The following is a 21672-nucleotide window of genomic DNA, read 5'->3' as shown; positions in this document are numbered from 1 at the left end:
ACATTCCCAAAACATAGCCCACGCCGCCACAACACAAATCACAAAAACAAATTAAAAGAATAAACAATCGCACTTACCTCAGGAGTCCATTACCTACCTCTCCGCTGTCGGTATAGGTTGGAACGCCCTGATTTCCCGGGCGGTCAGTGCGGACGGGTCGGGCGGGAGACAAAACTCGCGCCGGTGTCGCGACCAGGGGGCGTTGCACACACCGGGCGCAGCTCTTCCGGGCGGTGCTGCTCCGCGCCACCGCAAAACCGGACCCGAGGATCGCCGCGGGGCGCTGGAGGCTGACCGCCCGCCCAGAACACCTCACCGCCGCCATTGCTGCTGTTCCAGGGTGAAAACCGGAGCGGAGAGGGCCCGAAAATCCAGCCCATTGTTCGTAAAGTGCTGTACGCTTCCAAATTGTCCCAATTTCAGGTGTGTGTGTTTTGCCCCACATTGTGAAAGGAATATGATCCTTGCCCTCCAGTAATTGCAGCCTTCACTGCTGCTCCCCAAGGTGCATTCAGTCCTAACATGTCAGCGAATCCCCGAAGGACTTGTGTTTTAGCTCAACGCCCACTCGAAGCCGTGCAGACCAGATTGCAGCAGGCACAGCTGTTGGCGGAGCTGTCAAGACTGAGGACCGAATTTTCCCCAATGCTGATGTTTGGGGTCCTTGAAGAGTTACGCTTGTTTTTTTTGGGGGGCCCAACTACAGCAACAACAAAAAATCATCCAACTTTCCCAGTTTGATTTGTTGATTTTGGTGCCGCCTAGCCCGTCCTTTAGCTTTGGGGGTGGAGCCTAGGATCTGTGCCAAAAAGATCGGGTTGCCAAGGTAACGAGGGACACTGCGGGCTGAGGCTGGAAATTGAAACGTACAACACATTCTGGCCCGCTCACAGCAACCGACACAAGCACCTTACACATTGCAGCAGCATTAAATTATTCAAGTGTTTATGTCAAATGTCGATCCCTCCTCCGCACCCCGCTCCCCCTCCCAGTGCCCGGTGCCACTGCCAACCCTGGCCGAAAGACCTCGCCTCCTCCCACCGCCCCCCCACCTCCCTCTCCTCTCCCTCTCCCCTTCTCTCCCCTCCCTCTCTCCTCTCCTCTCCCCCCTCCTCTTTCCCCCCCTCCCCCCCTCCTCTCACCCTCTCTCTCCTCTCCCCCTCCCCCTCTCTCTCCTCTCCCCCCTCCCCCTCTCTCCCCTCCTCTCGCCCTCTCTCCTCTCCTCTCCCCCCTCCTCTTTCCCCCCCCTCCTCTCCCCCCCCCTCCTCTCACCCTCTCTCTCCTCTCCCCCTCCCCCTCTCTCTCCTCTCCCCCTCCCCCTCTCTCCCCTCCTCTCGCCCTCTCTCCTCTCCTCTCCCCCCTCCTCTTCCCCCCCCTCCTCTTCCCCCCCTCCCCTTCCCCCCCCTCCTCTTCCCCCCCTCCCACCACCCCCCCACCTCCCTCTCCTCTCCCCCCTCCTCTTTCCCCCCCTCCTCTCCCCTCCCCTCCCCCCTCCCCTCCCCCTCTCTCTCCTCTCCCCCCCTCCCCCTCTCTCTCCTCTCCCCCCTCCCCCTCTCTCCCCTCCTCTCTCCCCTCCTCTCTCCCTCTCTCCTCTCCTCTCCCCACCTCCCCCTCTCTCTCCTTCTCTCCTCCTCTCTCCTCTCCCCTCCTCTCTCCCTCTCTCCTCTCCTCTCCCTCCTCCTCTTCCCCTCTTCCCCCCCTCCTCTTCCCCTCCCCTCTCCTCTCCCCCTCTCTCTCCTCTCCCCCCTCCCCCTCTCTCTCCTCCCCCTCTCTCTCCTCCCCCTCTCTCCCCTCCTCTCTCCCCTCCTCTCTCCCTCTCTCCTCTCCTTTCCCCCTCTCCTCTCCTCTCCCTCTCCCCCTCTCTCTCCTTCTCTCCTCCTCTCTCCTCTCCTCTCCTCCCTCCTCTTCCCCTCTTCCCCCCCTCCTCTTCCCCTCTTCCCCCCCTCCCCTCTCCTCTCCTCTCTCCCCCTCTCTCCCCTCCTCTCTCCCCTCCTCTCTCCCCTCCTCTCTCCCTCTCTCCTCTCCTCTCCTTTCCCCCTCTCTCTCCTCTCCCCTCTCCCCCTCTCTCTACTTCTCTCCTCCTCTCTCCCTCTCCTCTCCTCTCCCCCCTCCTCTTCCCCTCTTCCCCCCCTCCTCTCCCCCTCTCTCTCCTCTCCCCCCTCCCCCTCTCTCATCTCCCCCCCCCCCCCCCCTCTCCTCTCCCCCCCTCCCGCTGCTGTCCGGACCGTGGAACTGTATCTGCTGCGCGGATTCTCTTACTGCGCCGATTTTGTTAACGGCCCAGAAGGTTTTTCCCGAGAGGTCACATACGCCGCTGTAAGCAAAATTGGAGTAAATCGGAGCTGGCTAAACTTGCTTGAATGGCCAGAATTGGCGCAGGTGGCAGGTTACGCCCCCAATGAGGTAAAAAAATCGTAGACTAAAAAAATCCTACCTCAGTGAATTGCGCTAGTGCAGAAACTTTTTAATTTACTCCAAAATAAAAACGGCACAGAAAATTGAGCCCTGAGATCGGTAGATATTTGTTCGGGGTAGGTATCGAGCGATGTGCAGCAGAGGCAGGAGAAGGGAGTGGAGATGCAGCTCAGCCACGATTTCATTGAATGGCAGAGCAGGACCGAGGGGCTGAATGGCCTCCTCCTGTTCCTAATCTTACTATGTTCCGAAGGTGCCCCTGGGCTAGAGAGGAGAAGCAATGGCCAGAGCTCCGTTCCTGCTGGTGGTCCAGGGAGACACGTGCTCGGGTGTGTGGGAGGTGCAACACCTCCGCTGGCTGCATCACGCCAGAAACAAACGGCCTACCAACGCTCGGCGTCGAGACTTGAATGCGAAGAATGTCTCCCGGAGCGAGGTTCTGGAGGGCAAGTGGCAGCCATGGAACGGGACTCCAGCAAGAATCGGCGCCCTGATGGAGCCCCGGCTGATTTTCCTGTTACTAGCCCAGGATTGGTGTTTGTGCTGCACCACCGCGGCCCCCAGCCGCGATCCACCGCGGATCGAGAGAACACGACCACCTCTACCGCTGCACACCACACCCCCGCGGTAAGGAGGAGAGATGGGTCAAGGTGACTCTCAGAAAGCCAGTCGATTGCTGTGACTGACTGCTTCCGATTCCCCAGCAGTCAATGCCGCGGTTATCAGAGAGCGGGGGGGGGCCACAATTCCTTTGCGCTGGCAACATCGCGAGTCGGAAATTTGGGCGCGTGCTTTTCTAACCGAGAAAGACGCAGCTGGAAAATTGCAGGCAGTGAATTTGTGATTTGCATTGCCATGGGTGAATCTCCTTAATGGCAGGGCAAATCAGTGCCCCACTCCCCACCCTCCCTCGACGAATGTCAGTCCCGCCTGTGACAGAGTCTGTGGCTCTCGGATCGGACTGTTCAGCCACCAAAAAACTCACTTCGGGAGTGGGAGCAAGTCCTCCTCGATTCCGAGGGACTGCCGATGATGGTGATGAGTGTGAAGCCGTAAATGTGCTCCCAGTGGCCCCCCGAATACGTCTGGAATGTGTTATCTGTCAGAGCTAAATTTGTAATTTTGAATTATTTAAGGGGAAACTAGATAAACACACGCGGGAGAAAGGAACAGAAGGATTATGCTGACTGGGTGAGATGCAGTAGGGTGAGAGGAGGCTGGAGTGGAGCATTAAACACCGGCACGGAGCAGTTGGGCCAAATGGCCTGTCTCTGTGCCATACATTCGATGTAATTCTATGTCACACGTGAGTTTGCAGCTGTTGCATGGCTGGGTGTTTAGCCCCAGTGTCTCAGTGTCTGGTGTCTTGACGGGCAGAGGCGGGGAGTATTGCTGGCGGTCTGTAACTGCTCCTTCTGTTGTGCGCAGACCCGTGTAAAGATGCCCAGAACGACCTGAACAAGGCATGCCGGGTTCACCCGAGGGCTCGCAAACCCGAGGTGCTGTCGAGACCCGAGAGCTGCCCAACGGAGTACGAGCCTGTCTGTGCGGATGACGGGCAGACCTACAACAACAAGTGCACCATGGAGCGGATGGGCGCTATCAAAGGCATTAACCTTCAGAAAGTCCGCTCGGGGCCCTGTCAATCTAGAGGTGAGCTGCCAGGGATGCCTGTGAAGATCTCTGTGTGCGCGGCCGTGGAATTCTTCAGTCGAAAGGTTCAAAATGTGCCGTTCATTTTCACATCTTTTTGCAAATTTTTCTACAGAGGAAAAATAAGTCCCACGCGATGCCCTCAAAACTCAACCAGTTTATTTTGTCACCGACCCCCTTGGGTGATGTTTCCTTTTAAATGTTGTTCTCGTGATGTGCTGAGGCTACATTAGTCGCCCGTACCCTCGATCCTAGAAATGGTTCGTACGACTCGAGTGGTTTACGAGACTGCTTCAGAGGGTAGCAAGAGGCAACAGCACGGTGATGGACAGGAGTCACGTGTAAACCACGTATACTAGACTAGTTGGGTTTTTAACCACATTCCACCAGTCATTATATTAATTTTTTTTATATTGCCAGCCCGAGAATTATCAGATTTTTCTGGATTTCATTTCCTGACCTGCCCGGGATGGGGTTTGAGCTCAGGACCTCTGGGTCACTAGTTCGGAACCACAACCACTACCTTATCGAACACAGCTGCACCAATTTGCTAGACAGCTCATTTTTAAAATCCCAATCCCCTACCCTCTCTCATTATGGAGCACAAGGTGGGAACATGGGATGGTGATCGGGCTGTGTAACCCTGTCGGCTCAATTCTCTGACCCCGGCTCCCCAGTGCTGGGATCCTCACCTCACAATGACCCCTTGACGATGTGGTGTTCACCTCAGCTCAGTGGTAGCAGGGACAGTACTGAGGGAGCGCCGCACTGTCGGAGGGGCAGTACTGAGGGAGCGCCGCACTGTCGGAGGGGCAGTACTGAGGGAGCGCCGCACTGCCGGAGGGGCAGTACTGAGGGAGCGCCGCACTGTCGGAGGGTCAGTACTGAGGGAGCGCTGCACTGTCGGAGGGGCAGTACTGAGGGAGCGCTGCACTGTCGGAGGGTCAGTACTGAGGGAGCGCTGTACTGTCGGAGGGTCAGTACTGAGGGAACGCTGCACTGTCGGAGGGGCAGTACTGAGGGAGCACTGCACTGTCGGAGGGGCAGTACTGAGGGAGCACTGCACTGTCGGAGGGGCAGTACTGAGGGAGCACTGCACTGTCGGAGGGGCAGTACTGAGGGAGCACTGCACTGTCGGAGGGGGCAGTACTTAGGGAGCGCTGCACTGTCGGAGGGTCAGTACTGAGGGAGCGCTGTACTGTCGGAGGGTCAGTACTGAGGGAACGCTGCACTGTCGGAGGGGCAGTACTGAGGGAACGCTGCACTGTCGGAGGGGCAGTACTGAGGGAACGCTGCACTGTCGGAGGGTCAGTACTGAGGGAGCGCTGTACTGTCGGAGGGTCAGTACTGAGGGAACGCTGCACTGTCGGAGGGGCAGTACTGAGGGAGCACTGCACTGTCGGAAGGGCCATCACTGTTTCTGGTAGGGAACGACTCTCAGCATAATTTTATTCCCTAACTTATTCCTTCATCCTTTCAGGGATTATCTTACTTAGCGACTAACTGACCAGTGGAAACAGTTTCTCCCAATTTAATTAATACATTTTCGCAATTTTGATCAGCGTAATCAGATCTCCTCTGAACCTTCTTTGTTCTAATAAGAGCAGCCCAGTTTCCTCCGGTCTCTCCCCGTTACGAAAGCCTGTCACCCCCGGTACATTGGTGACCCTCCCTGAACCCTTTGGCGTCTTTCCTGAAGCCAGGCCCCCTCAACACTGGCCGCAGTATCCTAAATGATGATCTGTGTAGATTTAGCATTACCCCTTCAGGCGGAAGAGCTAGCAAAGGCCCTTTGCCAAGCTGGGGCACCCTTGTGCCGCCCCTCACACCTTGCGGGTCATGGCCGCAGGGCGTTGGACGGTTGGACTAAAATCTCCGCGCCTGTTTCGATTTGCAGACAAGTGCCAGGAAGCGTGCAAGTTCAACGCCGTGTGCCTGAACCGGAGGGGCAATGCCCGGTGTTCCTGCGACCGCATCATTTGCGACGGGGCCTACAAGCCCGTGTGCGGCCAGGACAACCAGAGCTACAGCAACGACTGCGAGCGCAAGCAAGCCGAGTGTCAGCAGCGAGCCACCATCCCAGTCAAATATCCGGGACCTTGCGGTAAGTACCCGCGGCGACCCGCTCCGGCGAGCAGTCGCATCTTGTCAAGTTCCATGCTGCTGTGGCCTCTGTTTATATATATTTTTTAATTGTTGCGTATCGCATTGCTCCAAACAAAAACCCAATCCTTCCCTTGTGTTCTCAATGTTGTCTCCTCAACTCGGCAGCAGTGACGTAGGATCGATGTCGCGATTTGGTTCCTCCGCACCACTCTTCCCATTTCCCATCACGTCACATTAACCCATCGTTCTCCGTGTCCATCGCATATGGTAGTGCCAGATCACAGTTTCCATCCCCGTGTCTCCCCTTGCTGCATTGTTCCAAGTGTCTTTTAAAAAAATTTTTCCCCCCCCCCCCTCAAATGTGTTTTCTCCTATGCCGTGTCTCGCTGGTGATCATCTCTTTTTATTTTTGTCTTGTCTCGGAAAACTGTCCAGCCGCCGTTCGGAGGGGCGCGCCTCACCGTCTCCGCGAGTTCGACCTCTGACCTTATCTGTGAGGGGCTCTTCGGACCTTGAGTGTGACCCTGCGGGCCCAGGGTCAGGAGAAGTTGTCAAGTGAGGGGGACAGTCGGGCTTTTCCTGATCCAGAAGGATTTGCTCTTAAGAATGCGACAACCAAAAAAATGCTTCCAGGAAAAGTAGCTGCCGTTAGAACCCCTCCCATTTTTTTTTATATATCAAGCAAGGGCAGTTTAACAAAAAAAAGAGCTCATAAATGCTTTTAATGAATTGTAATGTTTCTAAGATTGTGAATTATTTTTGGGGGGGGGGGGGGGTGGGGGGGGAAATCTTTCAAATAATACGTCCCCAAGCTCTCGATATGTTTTGTCTTCTGCTTTCTGCTAACGAGGAGCTAGAAAGCTTCTATAAGGTTGGAGGCCTCTTCTTGTTCAGAATGCATTGCTTGCCCCTTTTCAGATACTGTAGTGTCAGAAAGGTCCTGGTTTCAAAGTATTTTCCCCCCCTAAAAATTGGCACGTGGCAAGATGGTGGAGTGGGGCGATCTGCCTGTCGCACTTGCGATCGTTCGTCTCAGTCAGTGAGAAGGGAGCTCTCACAGTTGTGTGTGGCTCTCCGCACAATGTCAGGTGTTTGTGACACTATCTGCCAAACGCATCATCAGCTTCCAGTCTTTGACAACAACAACAACAACTTTTAATTATATAGCGCCTTTAACATGGTGAAACGTCCCAAGGCGCATCACAGGAGTGTTCTGAGAAAAAAACATAAATTTGACATCGAGCCACGTAAGAAGAAATTAGGACAGGTGACCAAAAGTTTGGTCAGAAAGGTAGGTTTTAAGGAGTGTCTTAAAGGAGGAAAGAGAGGTAGAGAGGTTTAGGGAGGGAGTTCCAGAGCTTAGGGTCCAAGCAGCTGAAGGCACGGCTACCGATGGTTGAGCGATTACAATCGGATGCTCAAGAGGGCAGAATTTGAGGAGCGCAGATATCTTGGAGGGGTTGTGAGGCTGGAGGAGATTAGAGATAGGGAGGGGCGAGGCTATGGAGGGATTTGTAAGGATGAGAATTTTGAAATCGAGGCGTTGCTTAATCGGGAGCCAGTGTAGGTCAGCGAACACTGGGGTGATGGGTGAGCGGGACTTGCCGCGAGTTGGGACATGGGCAGCTGAGTTTTCGTAGGGTAGAATGTGGGAGGCCCGACGGGAGTGATACAAAGCAAGTTGGTAGACAATTATTTTTCATTTGTCTTAACATTTAACGTCCCCGCCTAGAAGGACGAGGGCAGCAGGCACATGGGAACACCACCACCTCCACGTTCCCCTCCCAGTCGCACACCATCCTGACTTGGAAATATCTCGGCCGTTCCTTCATCGTCGCTGGGTCACAATCCTGGAACTCCCTCCCTAACAGCACTGTGGGAGCACCTTCACCACACGGACTGCAGCGGTTCAAGAAGGCGGCTCACCACCACCTTCTCGAGGGGCAATTAGGGACGGGCAATAAATGCCGGCGACGCCAACGTCCTGAGAATGAATTTTTTTTAAATTAACAAAAACAATGCCCCTTTATACCACAATTATATTTCAAAAAGTTGAAATCCATTGCGTACATTCAGACAACTGTAAGTTGATCTGGAAAAGACCTTCTGACAACAGCTAATTTGCGTGCAGTAGGGACAGATAGATTAAAGAGGCTACATTAATGAATTTATATACTTATTCACCGTTCTACTGAATTTATTTCCGTTCAGAACGTGCTGCTTGTGTTGAGCAGAAGGTTTGTGGCGCAGTGTTCCGACAGATGGCGACATGAACCCATGCTGTCATGGATTGAGGACTCAATTGGTGTCAAACCGGGCCAGCCAGTATTCAAGCTAGCCTGGAGATAGAGCCTCATCTTCATTGGAGGGCTCGAGCTCCAAACCAGTCCTTGCCTGAGCTTCAGGAGCCTGCGTGCCGACTAGATGGAGCACTTGGCAGGCCAGGGCACAGCAGTAATGTCAGTTCCACCTCTGTGGCAGATCTCTCCCTGTCAGCTCGTCATACAGTGACACGGGCACCAATTGTGAAGAATGCCTTTCGGTCCGAACAAGAACAGCGATGGAGGGGGCTTTGATGAGGCCAGTGAAGAAATAAACAAAAGCAGGTTTCCAGTTCTTGTCCTCGCCCCATCCCATCTCTGTAATCTCCTCCAGCCCTCCCAAGATGACTGTGCTCTTCCAATCCAGCCCTCTTGAGCATCCTCAATTTTAATCACTCCGCCATCGGTGGCTGTGCCTTCTGTTGCCTAGGCCCTAAGCTCTGGAACTCCATCCCTAAACCTCTCCGCCTCTCTACCTCTCTTTCCTCCTTTAAGACACTCCTTAAAACCTACCTCTTTGGTCAGTTGTCAGTATGGATGCAGTTGTCAACTTGCTGAACCTGTGTTGTATCAGCTCCCGCGCATTGCTTGGTGGAAGAGCTTCTCGCAGCCAGTTTCCCCTCCACCCTCGGTGGTTTCCCGATACGCTGTTGAAACAAAACTATCGGCCCTGAAATTCTGGTCAGAGGCTTCCTACGGACAAACGCCTCCGACCCAAAATGTTTCTGCGAAAGTACCTGCTGATCCCGGAGGCGCCTGGGATTCCGGTCGGAGGCCTTCTCTTCCCGTGCTTCGCAGCGCGTCCGCGTCTTCGAGGTATGGACGGAGAAACTGGAGTCACGTGGGCCTGGACAACCAATCACGGTACAGTATTCTCATTGATAGTAATGGGAACTCCGATTTTACGAGTCCCCCTTGCTATCAATGAGAATAACCCCCTAAAACACCCAAACACAACATAATAAATTAAAAAAACACCTCACGTATTTAAAATTAATTCAAATTAAAATTAATTAACTGTTTTAGAAAAATTATATATTTTTTTGATTTTTTTAAAAAAATGTGATTTAATAGGGTTTAAAATAAACTTACCTTAATGGACAGGGTTTTTACTCTAAAAATGTGTGTTTAAATTTAATTTTTATGTCTTTTAAAACTCTTACGCTGGTAAAAGTAAGCTATGTGCCTGCTTTTACCAGGCGTAAAAGTTTGAAGGACATTCACTGGGCATGAGTTGGGCAAATAGCCCAATCTCTCCCGCGCGGATGTCCTTCTCCCGGGGATGTGGAGGCTCTGTCGAGAGAACTTGACAGATCGGAAAAGCCATTTTTTTGGCGCGTGCACATCGCGCCCCGTAGACCGGCCTTCGCGAGGCCTCGCTGGGTCCGTGCGCACTCCGTACGCACCCGGCAAGGCCTGGATTTCACGGCCACCATGTTTTGAAAGCAGCACAAATGGTGAGGCTCACTCTTCAAACAGATATCTTTTGACCCAAGAGCACAAATAACAACAGCTTGCATTTATATAGCGCCTTTAACAGTGTAAAACATCCCAAGGCGCTTCACAGGAGCGTTATGAAACAGACGTTGACACCAAGCCACATAAAGCAATATTAGGACAGGTGACCAAAGGCTTGGTCAAAGAGGTAGGTTTTAAGGAGCGACTTAAAGGAGGAGAGAGAGAGACGGAGAGGTTTAGGGAGGGAATCCCAGGCAGTTGAAGGCACGGCCGCCAATGGTTGAGCGATTAAAATTGAGGATGCTCAAGAGGCCAGAATCTCGAGGGGGGAGCGCAGGGATCTCGAGGGGGGTTGTGGGGCTGGAGAAGATTACAGAGATTTTTTTTTTTTTTAATTCGTAGCCAATCTTTCCAATTCTTTGTCAAATCACAAACGCCAGAGGTCACCTTGCACACATCAAGGATCACTCTGCGCCAATGCTCTTAGCCAAAAGGCCTAGAGCCACTGCACCGTTCCTGGAAGTACTGCAATACCAGGTTCGTGCCATGGAGGTGGATGGGTCAGGCCCCCCACACACCTCCTATTTCCAAAAAGCATAGGAGAACCACCTTCCTGATCCAGGGAGAACCACTTTGGGGTCATGGTTACTCCCCTGTCAGGTCAGTTACGCATGATCTTAGCCAAAAGGCCGAGAAGAAGATTACAGAGATAGAGAGGGGCGAGGCCATGGAAGGATTTGAAAACAAGGATGAGAATTTTAAAATCAAGGGGTTGCTTAACCGGGAGCCTTGTGTAGGTCAGTGAGGTGATGGACGAGTGGGACTTGGTGTGAGTTAGGACACGGGCAGCAGAGACTTGGATGAGCTCAAGTTTACACAATGGAAGGTGGGAGGCCGATCAGGAGTGCGTTGGAATAGTCGAGTCTAGAGGTAACAAAGGCACGGATGAGGGTCTCAGCAGCGGGCGATGCTAATTAGACAATAAATTGGTCAGAGCAGAGGGATTAATGCTCAGCATGAAATAATAATTGAGCCTTGTGTTCCAACTATTTTTTGTTGTTGAACATTAATACAAGTGCCCCCTGATTAAAGGGGGTCACTAAAACCGACAAACTTAAACAAATTAAACTTTAGACAGTCACCTTAAATCAAATTAAAATTTGGATGCCGGGGGTGATGATGCACTCCAGTCCCTCCGGCCCCCACCTCTCGCGGAAGGCCGCGAGCGTACCGGTGGACACCGCGTGCTCCATCTCCAGGGACACCCTGGCTCGTGTTCCAACTAGTGACTGAACCAACTCCAGAAATAATTTGGCCACACTGAGTAGTTTTGTTTATAAAATCCCCACAAGCCGCTGGAGGTGGATGTTCTGGGCCTACAGTATCTGTGTGCGTGTGCAAACCTGTATCTGCCGCTTTCACTTGTGCATGGACCATCCTTGTCTTCATGAATCATGGCTTCTTAAAGTGTGCATGTCGCAGCTAGCCAGTTGTCTGCCGTGCTGATTGCAAGCTGCCTTGTGTGCATGTTACGCAAGTTTGCATAAAGGGTGTAAAAAAAAAAAACCAAGTGGGTCCCACAGACGGGTTGGCAGCAAATCGGATTAGAAATGTTCATTACACTGACTGCTAGCTCCATCCTGCAGTGTCATGGCGAGCTTCATCTTTTCATATTGTAATGGCTGTGTGTCGATTGTTCGAAGGTGAAGCAACGATTGACCTGCATTCGATGGGGCCTGCTCAATGTTTAACTGGGGGCCAACCTTTACTTATTCACAAAACTTGAACAGGAGTTTCCTTGTTCCGTGTTAGATTTAATTAATTTATCTTCATCGTCTCATTTAGCTGCCGGGCTGCTGTGTCGCCAGCATTTGCACTGAAAAACAGGCTGCACATTATAAACGTGCCTCTCTCGCACTGAACCTCCCTCCTGTCTCAGCCTGTCTGGCACCTTATTAATTCTCCGTCAGGCCCTGTAAGAATGTTGAGAGGGGGCTGACACAAGACAAACTACACACACACACACACACACACACACACACACACACACAAAGGTAACTGAAGGGAATTACCACACTAATTAATCCAAAAATCCTAACGTGTCACAAAACGGTTTAGCCCTTTAATTCAGAAAGGGAGCTGTTGGCGCTTAAAGATATTCCGCATCCCCACCTCCCTCCTTCCCCAAAAAACCCTCCTGGGGTTAAGCGACTGTGATTAATACCAAGTGTCAATGTTCCCATCTCATTTTTTTGGGGGGGAGGGGGGGGGGCGCGGCCCCTGGCCCGTTCAGCTTTCCACGCACGGACGATTTTTCCGTCTAAAAGCTGCAGGGCAGCCTGCGCGGGACCTCCTGACCGCTGCACGCACGGCCCCGAGAACATTGGCAAGTGTATTGATTCTCAGTCCAGTTTCCAGGTAGGAGTCAGGTTTTTGGCATGTGATAGATCATCCAAGAATTGGGCAAGAAGAAGGATTTTAGGGGTGGTTAGTGAGGACGTGTAAGCATTCGTGCTTTAGTATGGAATTCCTTTATCCAGCTTGTTTATTGAAAGTCTTGGCTCGCTGATTGACATCCCAGAAGTCTGCGCATGTTACCACATTCATTAGTGAAAGCCCGCAGCGTAGTTTGCCCATTAGTGTGGTAATTCCCTTCAGTTACCTTTGTGTGTGTGTGTGTGTGTGTGTGTGTGTAGTTTGTCTTGTGTCAGCCCCCTCTCAACATTCTTACAGGGCTTGACAGGCTAGATGCAGGGAGGGTGTTTCCTCCTGGCTGGAGAGTCTAGAACCAGGGGTCACAGTCTCAGGATCAGCGGTCAGCCACTAGGGATTGAGATGAGGAGAAATTTCTTCACTCAGAGAGTGGTGAACCTTTGGAATTCTCTACCCCAGAGGGCTGTGGATGCTCAGTCGTTGAGTATATTCAAGACAGGGATCAATAGGTTTTTGAATATGAAGGGAATCAAGGGATATGGGGACAGTGCAGGAAAGTGGAGTTGATGTTGAAGATCAGCCATGATCTCATTGAATGGCGGAGCAGGCTCGAGGGGCCGAATGGCCTACTCCTGCTCCTATTTCTTATGTTCTCTCTCCCTTTATTTTCCTTACGCCTCACACCCCCTCAGTAACAAAACATCCAGGCACTGGAGAAGAGGGACCGTTCAAATGTCCCCCGCCACTGGAAAAGCCCAGAAATAATCTCCGTCCATGCTACATGGCAGAAAAGCTGTGGGGATTTTGTACACACAGGGTTAATGAGCAGAAACCCTGTGATTTAACTGTTGTGAGGCACACAGTTAGAGGAGCGGGTTCTGACCCCTGGGGTCATCACGTTTCTCTTGTAAGGATTTTTCAGCTTGTAATGCACAGTTTTTTTTTAACAACGATTTCATTTTAAGCATCGAGATTTCAAAGTTCTGCAGCCACTCCTTGTGTGGATACGACTGAGCGTGACTCCAATTCACAGCAAGGCCCTATAATGTGATGGGGTCCTGTTTCAGAGGCACTTAACTCTTAGGGCCTGAAATTCATTACCGCTGGAAAGCTGGTGCTTCCCCCCACCTTTTTGTGGCCATTAGCGCCGTAATTTTTTAGTGGCTGGGCCTCCCCATATTCAGCTCCAAAAGTGAACAAATGGGTTCCAGCGCTAATGAACCCTTCCAAAGTGGAATTTTCAGTGGTGTGGCTGTCTTAATTTGAGCGTTATCACCACTGAGAAATTCAGCATGCAGGTAATGGTTTCTAATAAGGCCAAGTTTTGCAGCAAGGCCCAGCCTGAGGGGGGAAGGAGGTTGGAAGGATGGCTGGTGTAAAAGAGGCAAGGAGAGCCAACAGGTTCACTGATATGGAGCTGGAGACACTGATGGACGGTGTGGAGGACAGAAGAATACTGTTTCCTGACGTGGGGAGACCTGGCAGACCGGCAGTACATAATGCATGGAGGGAGATTGCAGGGGAGGTGTCAGGCACCTCCATATATGCGAGGACGCACTCTCCCAGGAGGGTGCTGGCTAGTCTGTACCCGGCCCTTCCAGGGTGGCAATGGGTCGACGCCTACTAGCTCTGGGGCGACGGGGATCCTCCTCCTCGCGCCTCCTCCTCCTCAGGTGGTGCTGCTGGCTCGACCTCCAGCGGCTGTCCTCTCATGATGGCCAGGTTGTGCAGCATGCAGCAGACCACGACGATTATGGAGACCCGTTGAGGAGAGTACTGCAAGGTGCCACCAGAGCGGTCCAGGCACCGGAACCTCTGCTTAAGGATGCCTATGCACTGCTCGATGATGCACCTGGTGGCACAATGAGCGGCATTGTATGCATGCTCTGGCTCTGTCCTGGGGTTCCGCAGTGGAGTGAGCAGCCCAAGTGGACAGGGGATATCCCTTGTCCCCAAACAGCCAACTGCAATCCTGATTCAGGCCGGTGAAGAGGGCGGGCACACTGGTCTGGCGCAGAATGAACGAATCGTGGCTGCTGCCTCCCTTGCCCGCTGCCTCTCTGCACGGCACTGGCAGTGACACCTTCTCCTACGTGCTGCCCTGCTTCTGGCCAGGTGTACCAGGTGTTGTCCTCCCAACACTCCTCCCATCCTCAGGGTGAACCCTGCCCAGCAGGTCACTGCAGCCCACAGGCCTCCACTAAAGAGTCAGATTAAAAGTACAGGGGCTATGTGCAAACCTCTGAGCAGCACTCAGCGGGTTTAATGGAGCTAAATCAATTAATAAAACTATATGAAAAGATAAATACTGCGGATGCACTAAAAACACTAATAATTACTAAAACCTTTTACCTACCAACGGACCCCAGCAGTGTCTCGTTTGAGCACCGCATCGAAAATCTCGCGAGGGCACTGCCGGGAAAAGTCCTACCTTTTCCTCGGTGAATGTCGCTGTGGTAATCCATTTCCAGCGGCCCGCACGCTGCGGAGCTCACCGCTGGAAACCCTCCTTTACAGCGGCTTCACCGCGCCGTTTCCGGCGGAAGTGAACACCGCCGGAATCCTCCCCGAGCTGAATATGGCTCGTGGAGGGGAAAGTACCCGACCGCCCAAACTCCGGGGGTAGCCAGCCCTTCGGGGACGGTGAATTTCGGGCCCTCGGTCACATCTCTCATTGGAGCTGAGCTTCAGTAGCCTTGGAGAAGCTGCGGGCCCGTCATTCCCCTTGCCCATGCTCCCAGCGCTGCGCCGCCCTGTTCAGGGAAATGGAGACATGTGTCACAAGAAGCTTCGCCATAGAAACATGGCCAGCTCCGCAGAATCATTGCAGACCCTGCCGAGATTCTGCTTCTTTAATGCTCCCGTACTTTATACAAGAAAACAATTTGTGTCTTTCGTTTCGTCCTCAGCAAGCAATGACGTCTGGCAAAAATGAGTGAAGCCAATTACTAGACTGACCATCAACACCAACAGTTTAAAGCTTCTGTGCATCTTTCCAGCTCGTTGGCAGCAGTTACTCAGTATCTTCATTTAAAATGTGACTGCTGCCAACGAACTGGAGGCTGTGCAGAAGCACTCTGCACGTAAATGTCAAGTCCCAACGATAAAAGAAAAACATTCTCCACAAGAGACCGTTCATTCTGAGGAATTAATCACACCGCTGCCATTCTCTCTCTCTCTCTCTCCTCGCGTTCCTTCTCCACCCTCCCTCGGTTTTCCTCCCCAGTCTCTTTGTCTAGCGCTGCTCTCTCTATCTCTACTCTCTTTTTCAATGATGCTTTTCCCCAAGCCGATTCAGTGCAAACATCCTAAGCCTGCATTCTGCTCACGGGCTGCGCGTTCAGACCACAGCAGACGGAGGCGCTGATGGCAATAAGCCCGCTCGGCGAGAGTATAATGAAACTCTCACAAGCTGACAGCATCCTAATATCACCGTCAGACCTCTCAATTCCTGACATTCTCACCCCTCGCCTTTCTCTCACTAATATGTGGGAAGAGCGGCGAGAACAAGCAATAAAACCACTGGAACTGCGCCTTTATGTCGTTGGCAGCAGTCCCGACCTTCAAAATTACATCATCCACTTCCACAGGATAGAAAAAAACATGTCTTAACTAATGATCCCTAAAGTTCTTCTTCATAGACGTCATAACATCAGAAAACTTCGATCCTTCCTTAACGGACTGGACGGAAGGTGATTGCACCTCCCCCGCCCACCACCAATCATTGGCTTCGGCTCCCCTGGGCCAAGGGAGGAGAAGGATTAGCCAGGGTGTCTGCTCCGGATCACCATCCACTGACTGCTGCTGCAGCTGAACTCCAGTGTCCTCCTGGTCAGCCCTCACTCTCTGTTAACTCCACCTTGTTCAAAGCTCAGGATTTCAGACCCCGCCCAGCCCTCCCACCAGGCCCGATCCTCACTGACTGGCTGCCCTCCCACATTCTACCCGTGTCCGAGTCCCGCTCACCCATCACCCCCTGTGCTCGCTGCCCGTGTCCTAACTCGTACCGAGTCCCGCTCACCCATCACCCCTCTGGGCTCGCTGAGCTACATTGGCTCCCGGTTAAGCAACGCCTCGATTTCTCATCCTTGTTTGCAAATCCCTCCATGGCCTCGCCCCCTCCCTATCTCTGTAGTCTCCTCCAGCCCCACAACCCTTCCGATATCTACCTTCCTATAATTCTGCCCTTTTGAGCATCGTTGATTCTAGTCGCTCCACCATTGGTGGCCGTGCCTTCAGCTGCCTGGACCCCAAGCTCTGGAACTCCCTGCCTAAACCTCTCCGCCTCTCTACCTCTACCTCTTCCTCCTTCAAGATGCTCCTTAAAACCAACCTCTTTGCCCAAGCTTTTGTTCATCTGCCTTAATTTTCCCTATGTGGCACGGTGTAAAATTTAATTTGGTAACGCTCCTGTGAAGCACCTTGGGACGTTTCACTACGTTAAAGGCGCTATATAAATACAAGTTGTTGAGTGCGTTGACCCCATGCCTCCCAAGTGGATTGATTCGAAAAACTCTTTGTTCTTATCTTCCAATGCCCCCACAGTCTTGTCCCCTCCAGTTTCTACAACCTCTGCCTGCCTTGTATTGCTTCGGTCCTCTACTCTGCTCTCCCTCCTCTCCTTTAACCGAGCTTTGCTCAGCAAAGCTCGGCGTCACTTTGACCCGAGGCTCTGGAACTCCCTCGCTAAAGCCTTCCAGTTCTCCAATTTAAAAAAAAAAATACCCTCGCAACTCCCCCTTTTGACTGAGCTTTTTGGTCACCTCTCCCAACTCTCCTACCATCGCTCGCCCTTTGTTCCTTTATCTTGGTGTTTTTCTATAGAGGTGTCAGCTGTGGCTCAGTGGGTTGCACCCTCGCCTCTGAGTAAGAAGGTTGTGGGTTCAAATCCCGCACCGGGCACTTGAGCACAAAAATCTAGCTGACACTCTCAGTGCAGTGCTGAGGGAGTGATGCACTGTCAGATGTGCCGTCTTTCAGATGAGATGTTAAACTGAGGCCCTCAGTCTGCTCTCTCAGGTGGACGTAAAAGGTCCCCTGGTACTATTTTGAAGAAGAGCAGGGTAGTTCTCCCCGGTGTCCTGGCCAATATTTATCCTTCAATGAACATCACAAAAAACAGTTTATCTGGTCATTATCACATTGCTGTGTGTGGGAGCTTGCTGAGCGCAAATTGGCTGCTGCGTTTCCCACATTACAACAGTGACTGCAGTCCAAAAGTACTTCATTGGCCATGAAGCGTTTTGAGACGTCCGGTGGTGGTGGTGGTGAAAGGCGCTATAGAAATGCGAGTCTTTATACTTTATCTTCCTTTCTACCTCCCCCACCATCAGCTACAAAGCACCGTGGGAAATTTCCGATGTTAAGCTGTTTTTCAGTGCTCGTGCGTGGATGTCGAGTGGCGGCCCTCACAGTCGAATAGCGGCATGCAGGAAGATTGGCCGCTTGTGCTGTATGTAAGTACAAGAGGGATGTTGCCTCTTGTGGAAGCCAGCGCCATCAGGGGCGGAGGGGAGAATAATGAGGGGGGGCGCGAGGAGGGAAAGGACCGCAAAGGATTCTGGGTTTTTTTTTTACACCCTGTCGTGTTGCTGTGTTGCAGTGTCTCTGTGGGATCAGTCTGCCCTTCATATGGGTGTGTCTCTCTCTCTCTCCTGTGCTCGAATACCCAGCATTTTGAATCTTTCGGGGAGGTTTATTTGATGCTGAGTTTCGCTCGGCCAGCACGCACGCAGTTTGAGCATCCACGCCAGCTTGATGAGCTGAATGATCTCTCCCTGCGTCATTTGCTGAGTGTTTCCATATGTGGCAGGGACACCCACTGGTGCTCGGATAGCCTCGAGATTGCTCGCACAGCTGTGATCGGGAGTAGGGGGGGGGCAGGTGGGCTGGTGGGGGGCAGGGGGGGGGGTAAATTCCATGACACAAGATGTTTTTAAAGGACAAACAGACTACTTGTCACGGTAGCTTGCCTCTTAACATTAACCAAGGAAGTTGTTGGCCTAGCAAGGCTTTGTTTAACCTTTAGCCGACCATCAATAAATACGGATAAACTGTGGCAGTGGAGTCGGTAACCAGAGGACGCAGATATGAGGTGATTGGCGAAAGGGCCAGAGGGGTGATGAGAATTTTTTAACGTAGCCAGTTATTAGGATCTGGAATGTGCTGCATGAAAGGGCAGTGGAAGAAGATTCATCAATAACTTTCAGAGGGAATTGGATAAATATTTGATCAGGAGAAATTTGCAGGGCTGTGGGGAAGGAGCAGAACACTGGGACCAATCGGATCGCTCTTTCAAAGAGCCAGCACAGATATAATGGGCCGAATGGCCTCCTTCCTTGCTGTATCGATCTACGACTACAGTTGCTGATCTAGAAATAGTGTAAAATTGGTCCAACAAATCTCCCCCTCTCCAAAGCTGTTGACACCTACAATTTATTTAACTCGTTCAGGAAGGATCTGGGTGCAGACCCCAGTGGAAGGCGGGTGAGTGTTTTGGGCGATGATTAAATGCTGCGCTTGGAGGCCCGGGCCTGGGTCTGTTTTGGGTTGTGGAGTGTGGCCTGTGGGAAGCAACCAATTAGGGTTCGGCAGCTTTGGTCTTGTTCGATGGATTACATCTGGGCTCAGAGAGGGGGAGGTTCACTCCCAGCTCCTTAGGATTGCCTGTCGCCCCGTTTGGGGGCGGTGACCTTGGAGAGGCAGGGCTTCCTGTGCCTGGTACAGAAGTCCCGCCCCACAGCCGCGAAGTTGAGGTTACCCTCCCCCACCCCGAGAGGAAGTGAAGCACAATGTCGGGCGCTCCACTTCCTCTCGGGCGGGGGGGGGGGGCGGGGAGCGGGGCGGGGTAAGGGCGCGACCACGCAGCGCCGGTGTGAGCACAGGGCTTTCCATTAAAGAGGAGGGCACGCTGCGAGCTCCGCAGTGGGGCGCGGGGCCTCCACGAGACCACCAGGGGTTACCGTGGCTGTGGCCGACTCAGAAGCGTTGTGCCGGACGGCTCCGCCGCGCACCCCACCCTTTAAACCTCGACCCGCGAGGCTGGGGCTGACATCGTCCGCCACGGCGGCCTCACGGGGCGCTGGCCAATTTCCATCGCGGGGCGCAGTTGCCCGGGCCGCGACCGGCAGGTGCGGGGCGCTACCGATCTGGCGCCTCTGCCAACTCCCGCGCAATTTCACGGGAGCCAGTAGCGCCCCCTTCCCCCCCCCCCCCCGGGGCGAGAAACGGAGTCACGAACCATGCCCCCTAAATGTATCGGGCTACAACCACAGAACTGCAACTCGCACCTGATCCGCAATAAGCAGCGAGGTCAGCGCCAACGTGTGGGCTGCGTTTGTTCTGCGGCGCCTGTTTCTTTCAAAGCGCGGTCCCTTTAAATTTCTGCGCATGCGCGGCATTTACAATGTCAAAGCTGGTGAGCGGTCTTTCCCATTGACGGCCGCGCAGCCCAGAGCAACCTTTGGTCAGTGCCCTCTTCACATTCTGTGTTTGCGCTTGGCCTTATTTACTCTACTAGTTTGTCGCGCGGTTTACAAACCCGTTCAGCGCAGAAGTGCACAAGGTTCCGTTGCAGCTCCTTCCGCGGTGTCGGGCCTGTCAGAGTTTAATGGCCCTGAGTTAGCGGCTGGAGGCTTCCTGCGAGGAAACGGCGCCGATCCACAAATAAAATGGCCGCGTACCTGGCGGGCCCGGGAACGTGCGGAGACTCGTGGTCCTGGACCTCTCTGGGGACCCGCGGGAAGCGCCCCACGTATCCCGGTGCGCAGGCGGTTCGCCAGCGCACCGGGGATCACATGGGCCGGCCCAACCAATGTCAGAAGGGGATCCCCATTCACGCTTGTGGCGATTCTGTACGGAACGAAACCCCACAAGTATGAATGGGAATACCCCCAAAAAATGTATCGAGGCATCAAATACATTTTTTAAAAATCACATATTTAAAATTAATTAAAATGGCATTTCATTAAAAAAAACATTTTAATTTGAAAAATACATTTGCATGTTTTAAAGGGGCTAAAAATAAACTTATTTCACAGGTTTTTGAATGTATAAATTATTGATGACGTTTTTATTTTTATCTTTTAAACTCTTACGCTATATGCCTGCTTTTACCAGGTGCATAATTTCCCGGGCGTTTGGCTGGGCAGGAGTTGGCATAGCCCAACTCTCCGCCCGCGGAGGCCCTTTTCCCGGGGATGCGAGGATCTGTCCAGAGGATTCTTGGCAGATCGCAAGGTCCGGGTTTTAGCGAGGGCGTGGCGCATTCCTAAACGCAGAACGTGTGGGGTCCCTACGGGGCGCGCCCGCCCTCAAGTTACGGCCAATTATTATAAGAACATAAGAAATAGGAACAGGAGTAGGCCATACGGCCCCTGGAGCCTGCTTCGCCATTCAGTAAGACCATGGCTGATCCGATCATGGACTCAGGTTCACTTCCCCGCCCGCTCCCCATAACCCCTTATTCCCTTATCGGTTATGCTCCCCCTTAATCCACAAGGTTAGATTAGCTGCAGGAATTGTGCTTCAGTGTGTTCACCTCTCACAGTGTACTTTTCAACCCCGCATTGTTTCTACGCAGCAGCATTTCACTGCACGACTGAAAGCTATCCAGAAGCATTGATCCGGTGGTGCCTCAGTCGGAATTGATTTCAATTGGATTTAAATAGCAGAGACGCGCTGAACCTCTAATCAAGTTCTGGTGATGTCGACTGATGATTGCACGATTTGGCAGCACCAATGGATGTGTCACGTGGGATTTCAAACTAGCCTCAGCTCCCCGAGGAAGTAATAATAATAACAGTGGAGAAACTCAAGCAGGAAGATTGGGAATGTTGTTTTGCTGCATTGCCCCGCGCTATTATCGATCACTATTGATGGTCACTAAAGTGCGAGTGTTTATGACACAAACCATTTGCATAACTGTCCAGGACATCACCGTTAGGGGACACTTGAGATAGCTATCTTTAATTAGCCAAACCAATACTGCAGTCGCTTTCTCCTTATTGCTGCGATGGCTGCTGTGCATTCTGACAGCCATCAAAAGGGAGCCAGCTACGAGAAAATGTTGCTCTTTCGCGAAGTCGGAACACATCGAAATTTGGAACTGTGCTCTAACCGAACACAGGATTGTGAGGGGGGGTTGACAGGGTAGATGCTGAGAGGTTGTTTCCCCCTGAGCTGGAGTGTTGAGAACCAGGGGTCACAGTCTCAGGATAAGGAGTCGGCCATTTAAGACCGAGATGAGGAGCAATTTCTTCACTTCAGAGGGTTGTGAATCTTTGGA

General features: G+C 52.5%; 1 protein-coding gene and 1 pseudogene across 3 annotated transcripts in view; one reads left to right on the top strand and one right to left on the bottom strand.

Annotated features, from left to right (window-relative positions):
• agrn (agrin) overlaps positions 1-21672 on the top strand; it is a 552899-nt gene that overhangs the window by 413459 nt on the left and 117768 nt on the right. For all 3 annotated transcript variants that reach the window (XM_070860482.1, XM_070860480.1, XM_070860483.1), the window contains 2 exons: positions 3844-4068; positions 5966-6172. In XM_070860482.1, coding sequence (XP_070716583.1) covers positions 3844-4068; positions 5966-6172 — 432 coding nt within the window. The remainder of the gene's footprint in view (positions 1-3843; positions 4069-5965; positions 6173-21672) is intronic.
• On the bottom strand, positions 10454-10654 carry LOC139229437 (U2 spliceosomal RNA; annotated as a pseudogene).

Source organism: Pristiophorus japonicus, chromosome 18, assembly GCF_044704955.1.
Source record: "Pristiophorus japonicus isolate sPriJap1 chromosome 18, sPriJap1.hap1, whole genome shotgun sequence".
NCBI lineage: Eukaryota > Metazoa > Chordata > Chondrichthyes > Pristiophoridae > Pristiophorus > Pristiophorus japonicus.
The sequence above is the reverse complement of the archived record's forward strand: the minus strand, read 5'-3'. Positions and strand labels throughout refer to the sequence as shown.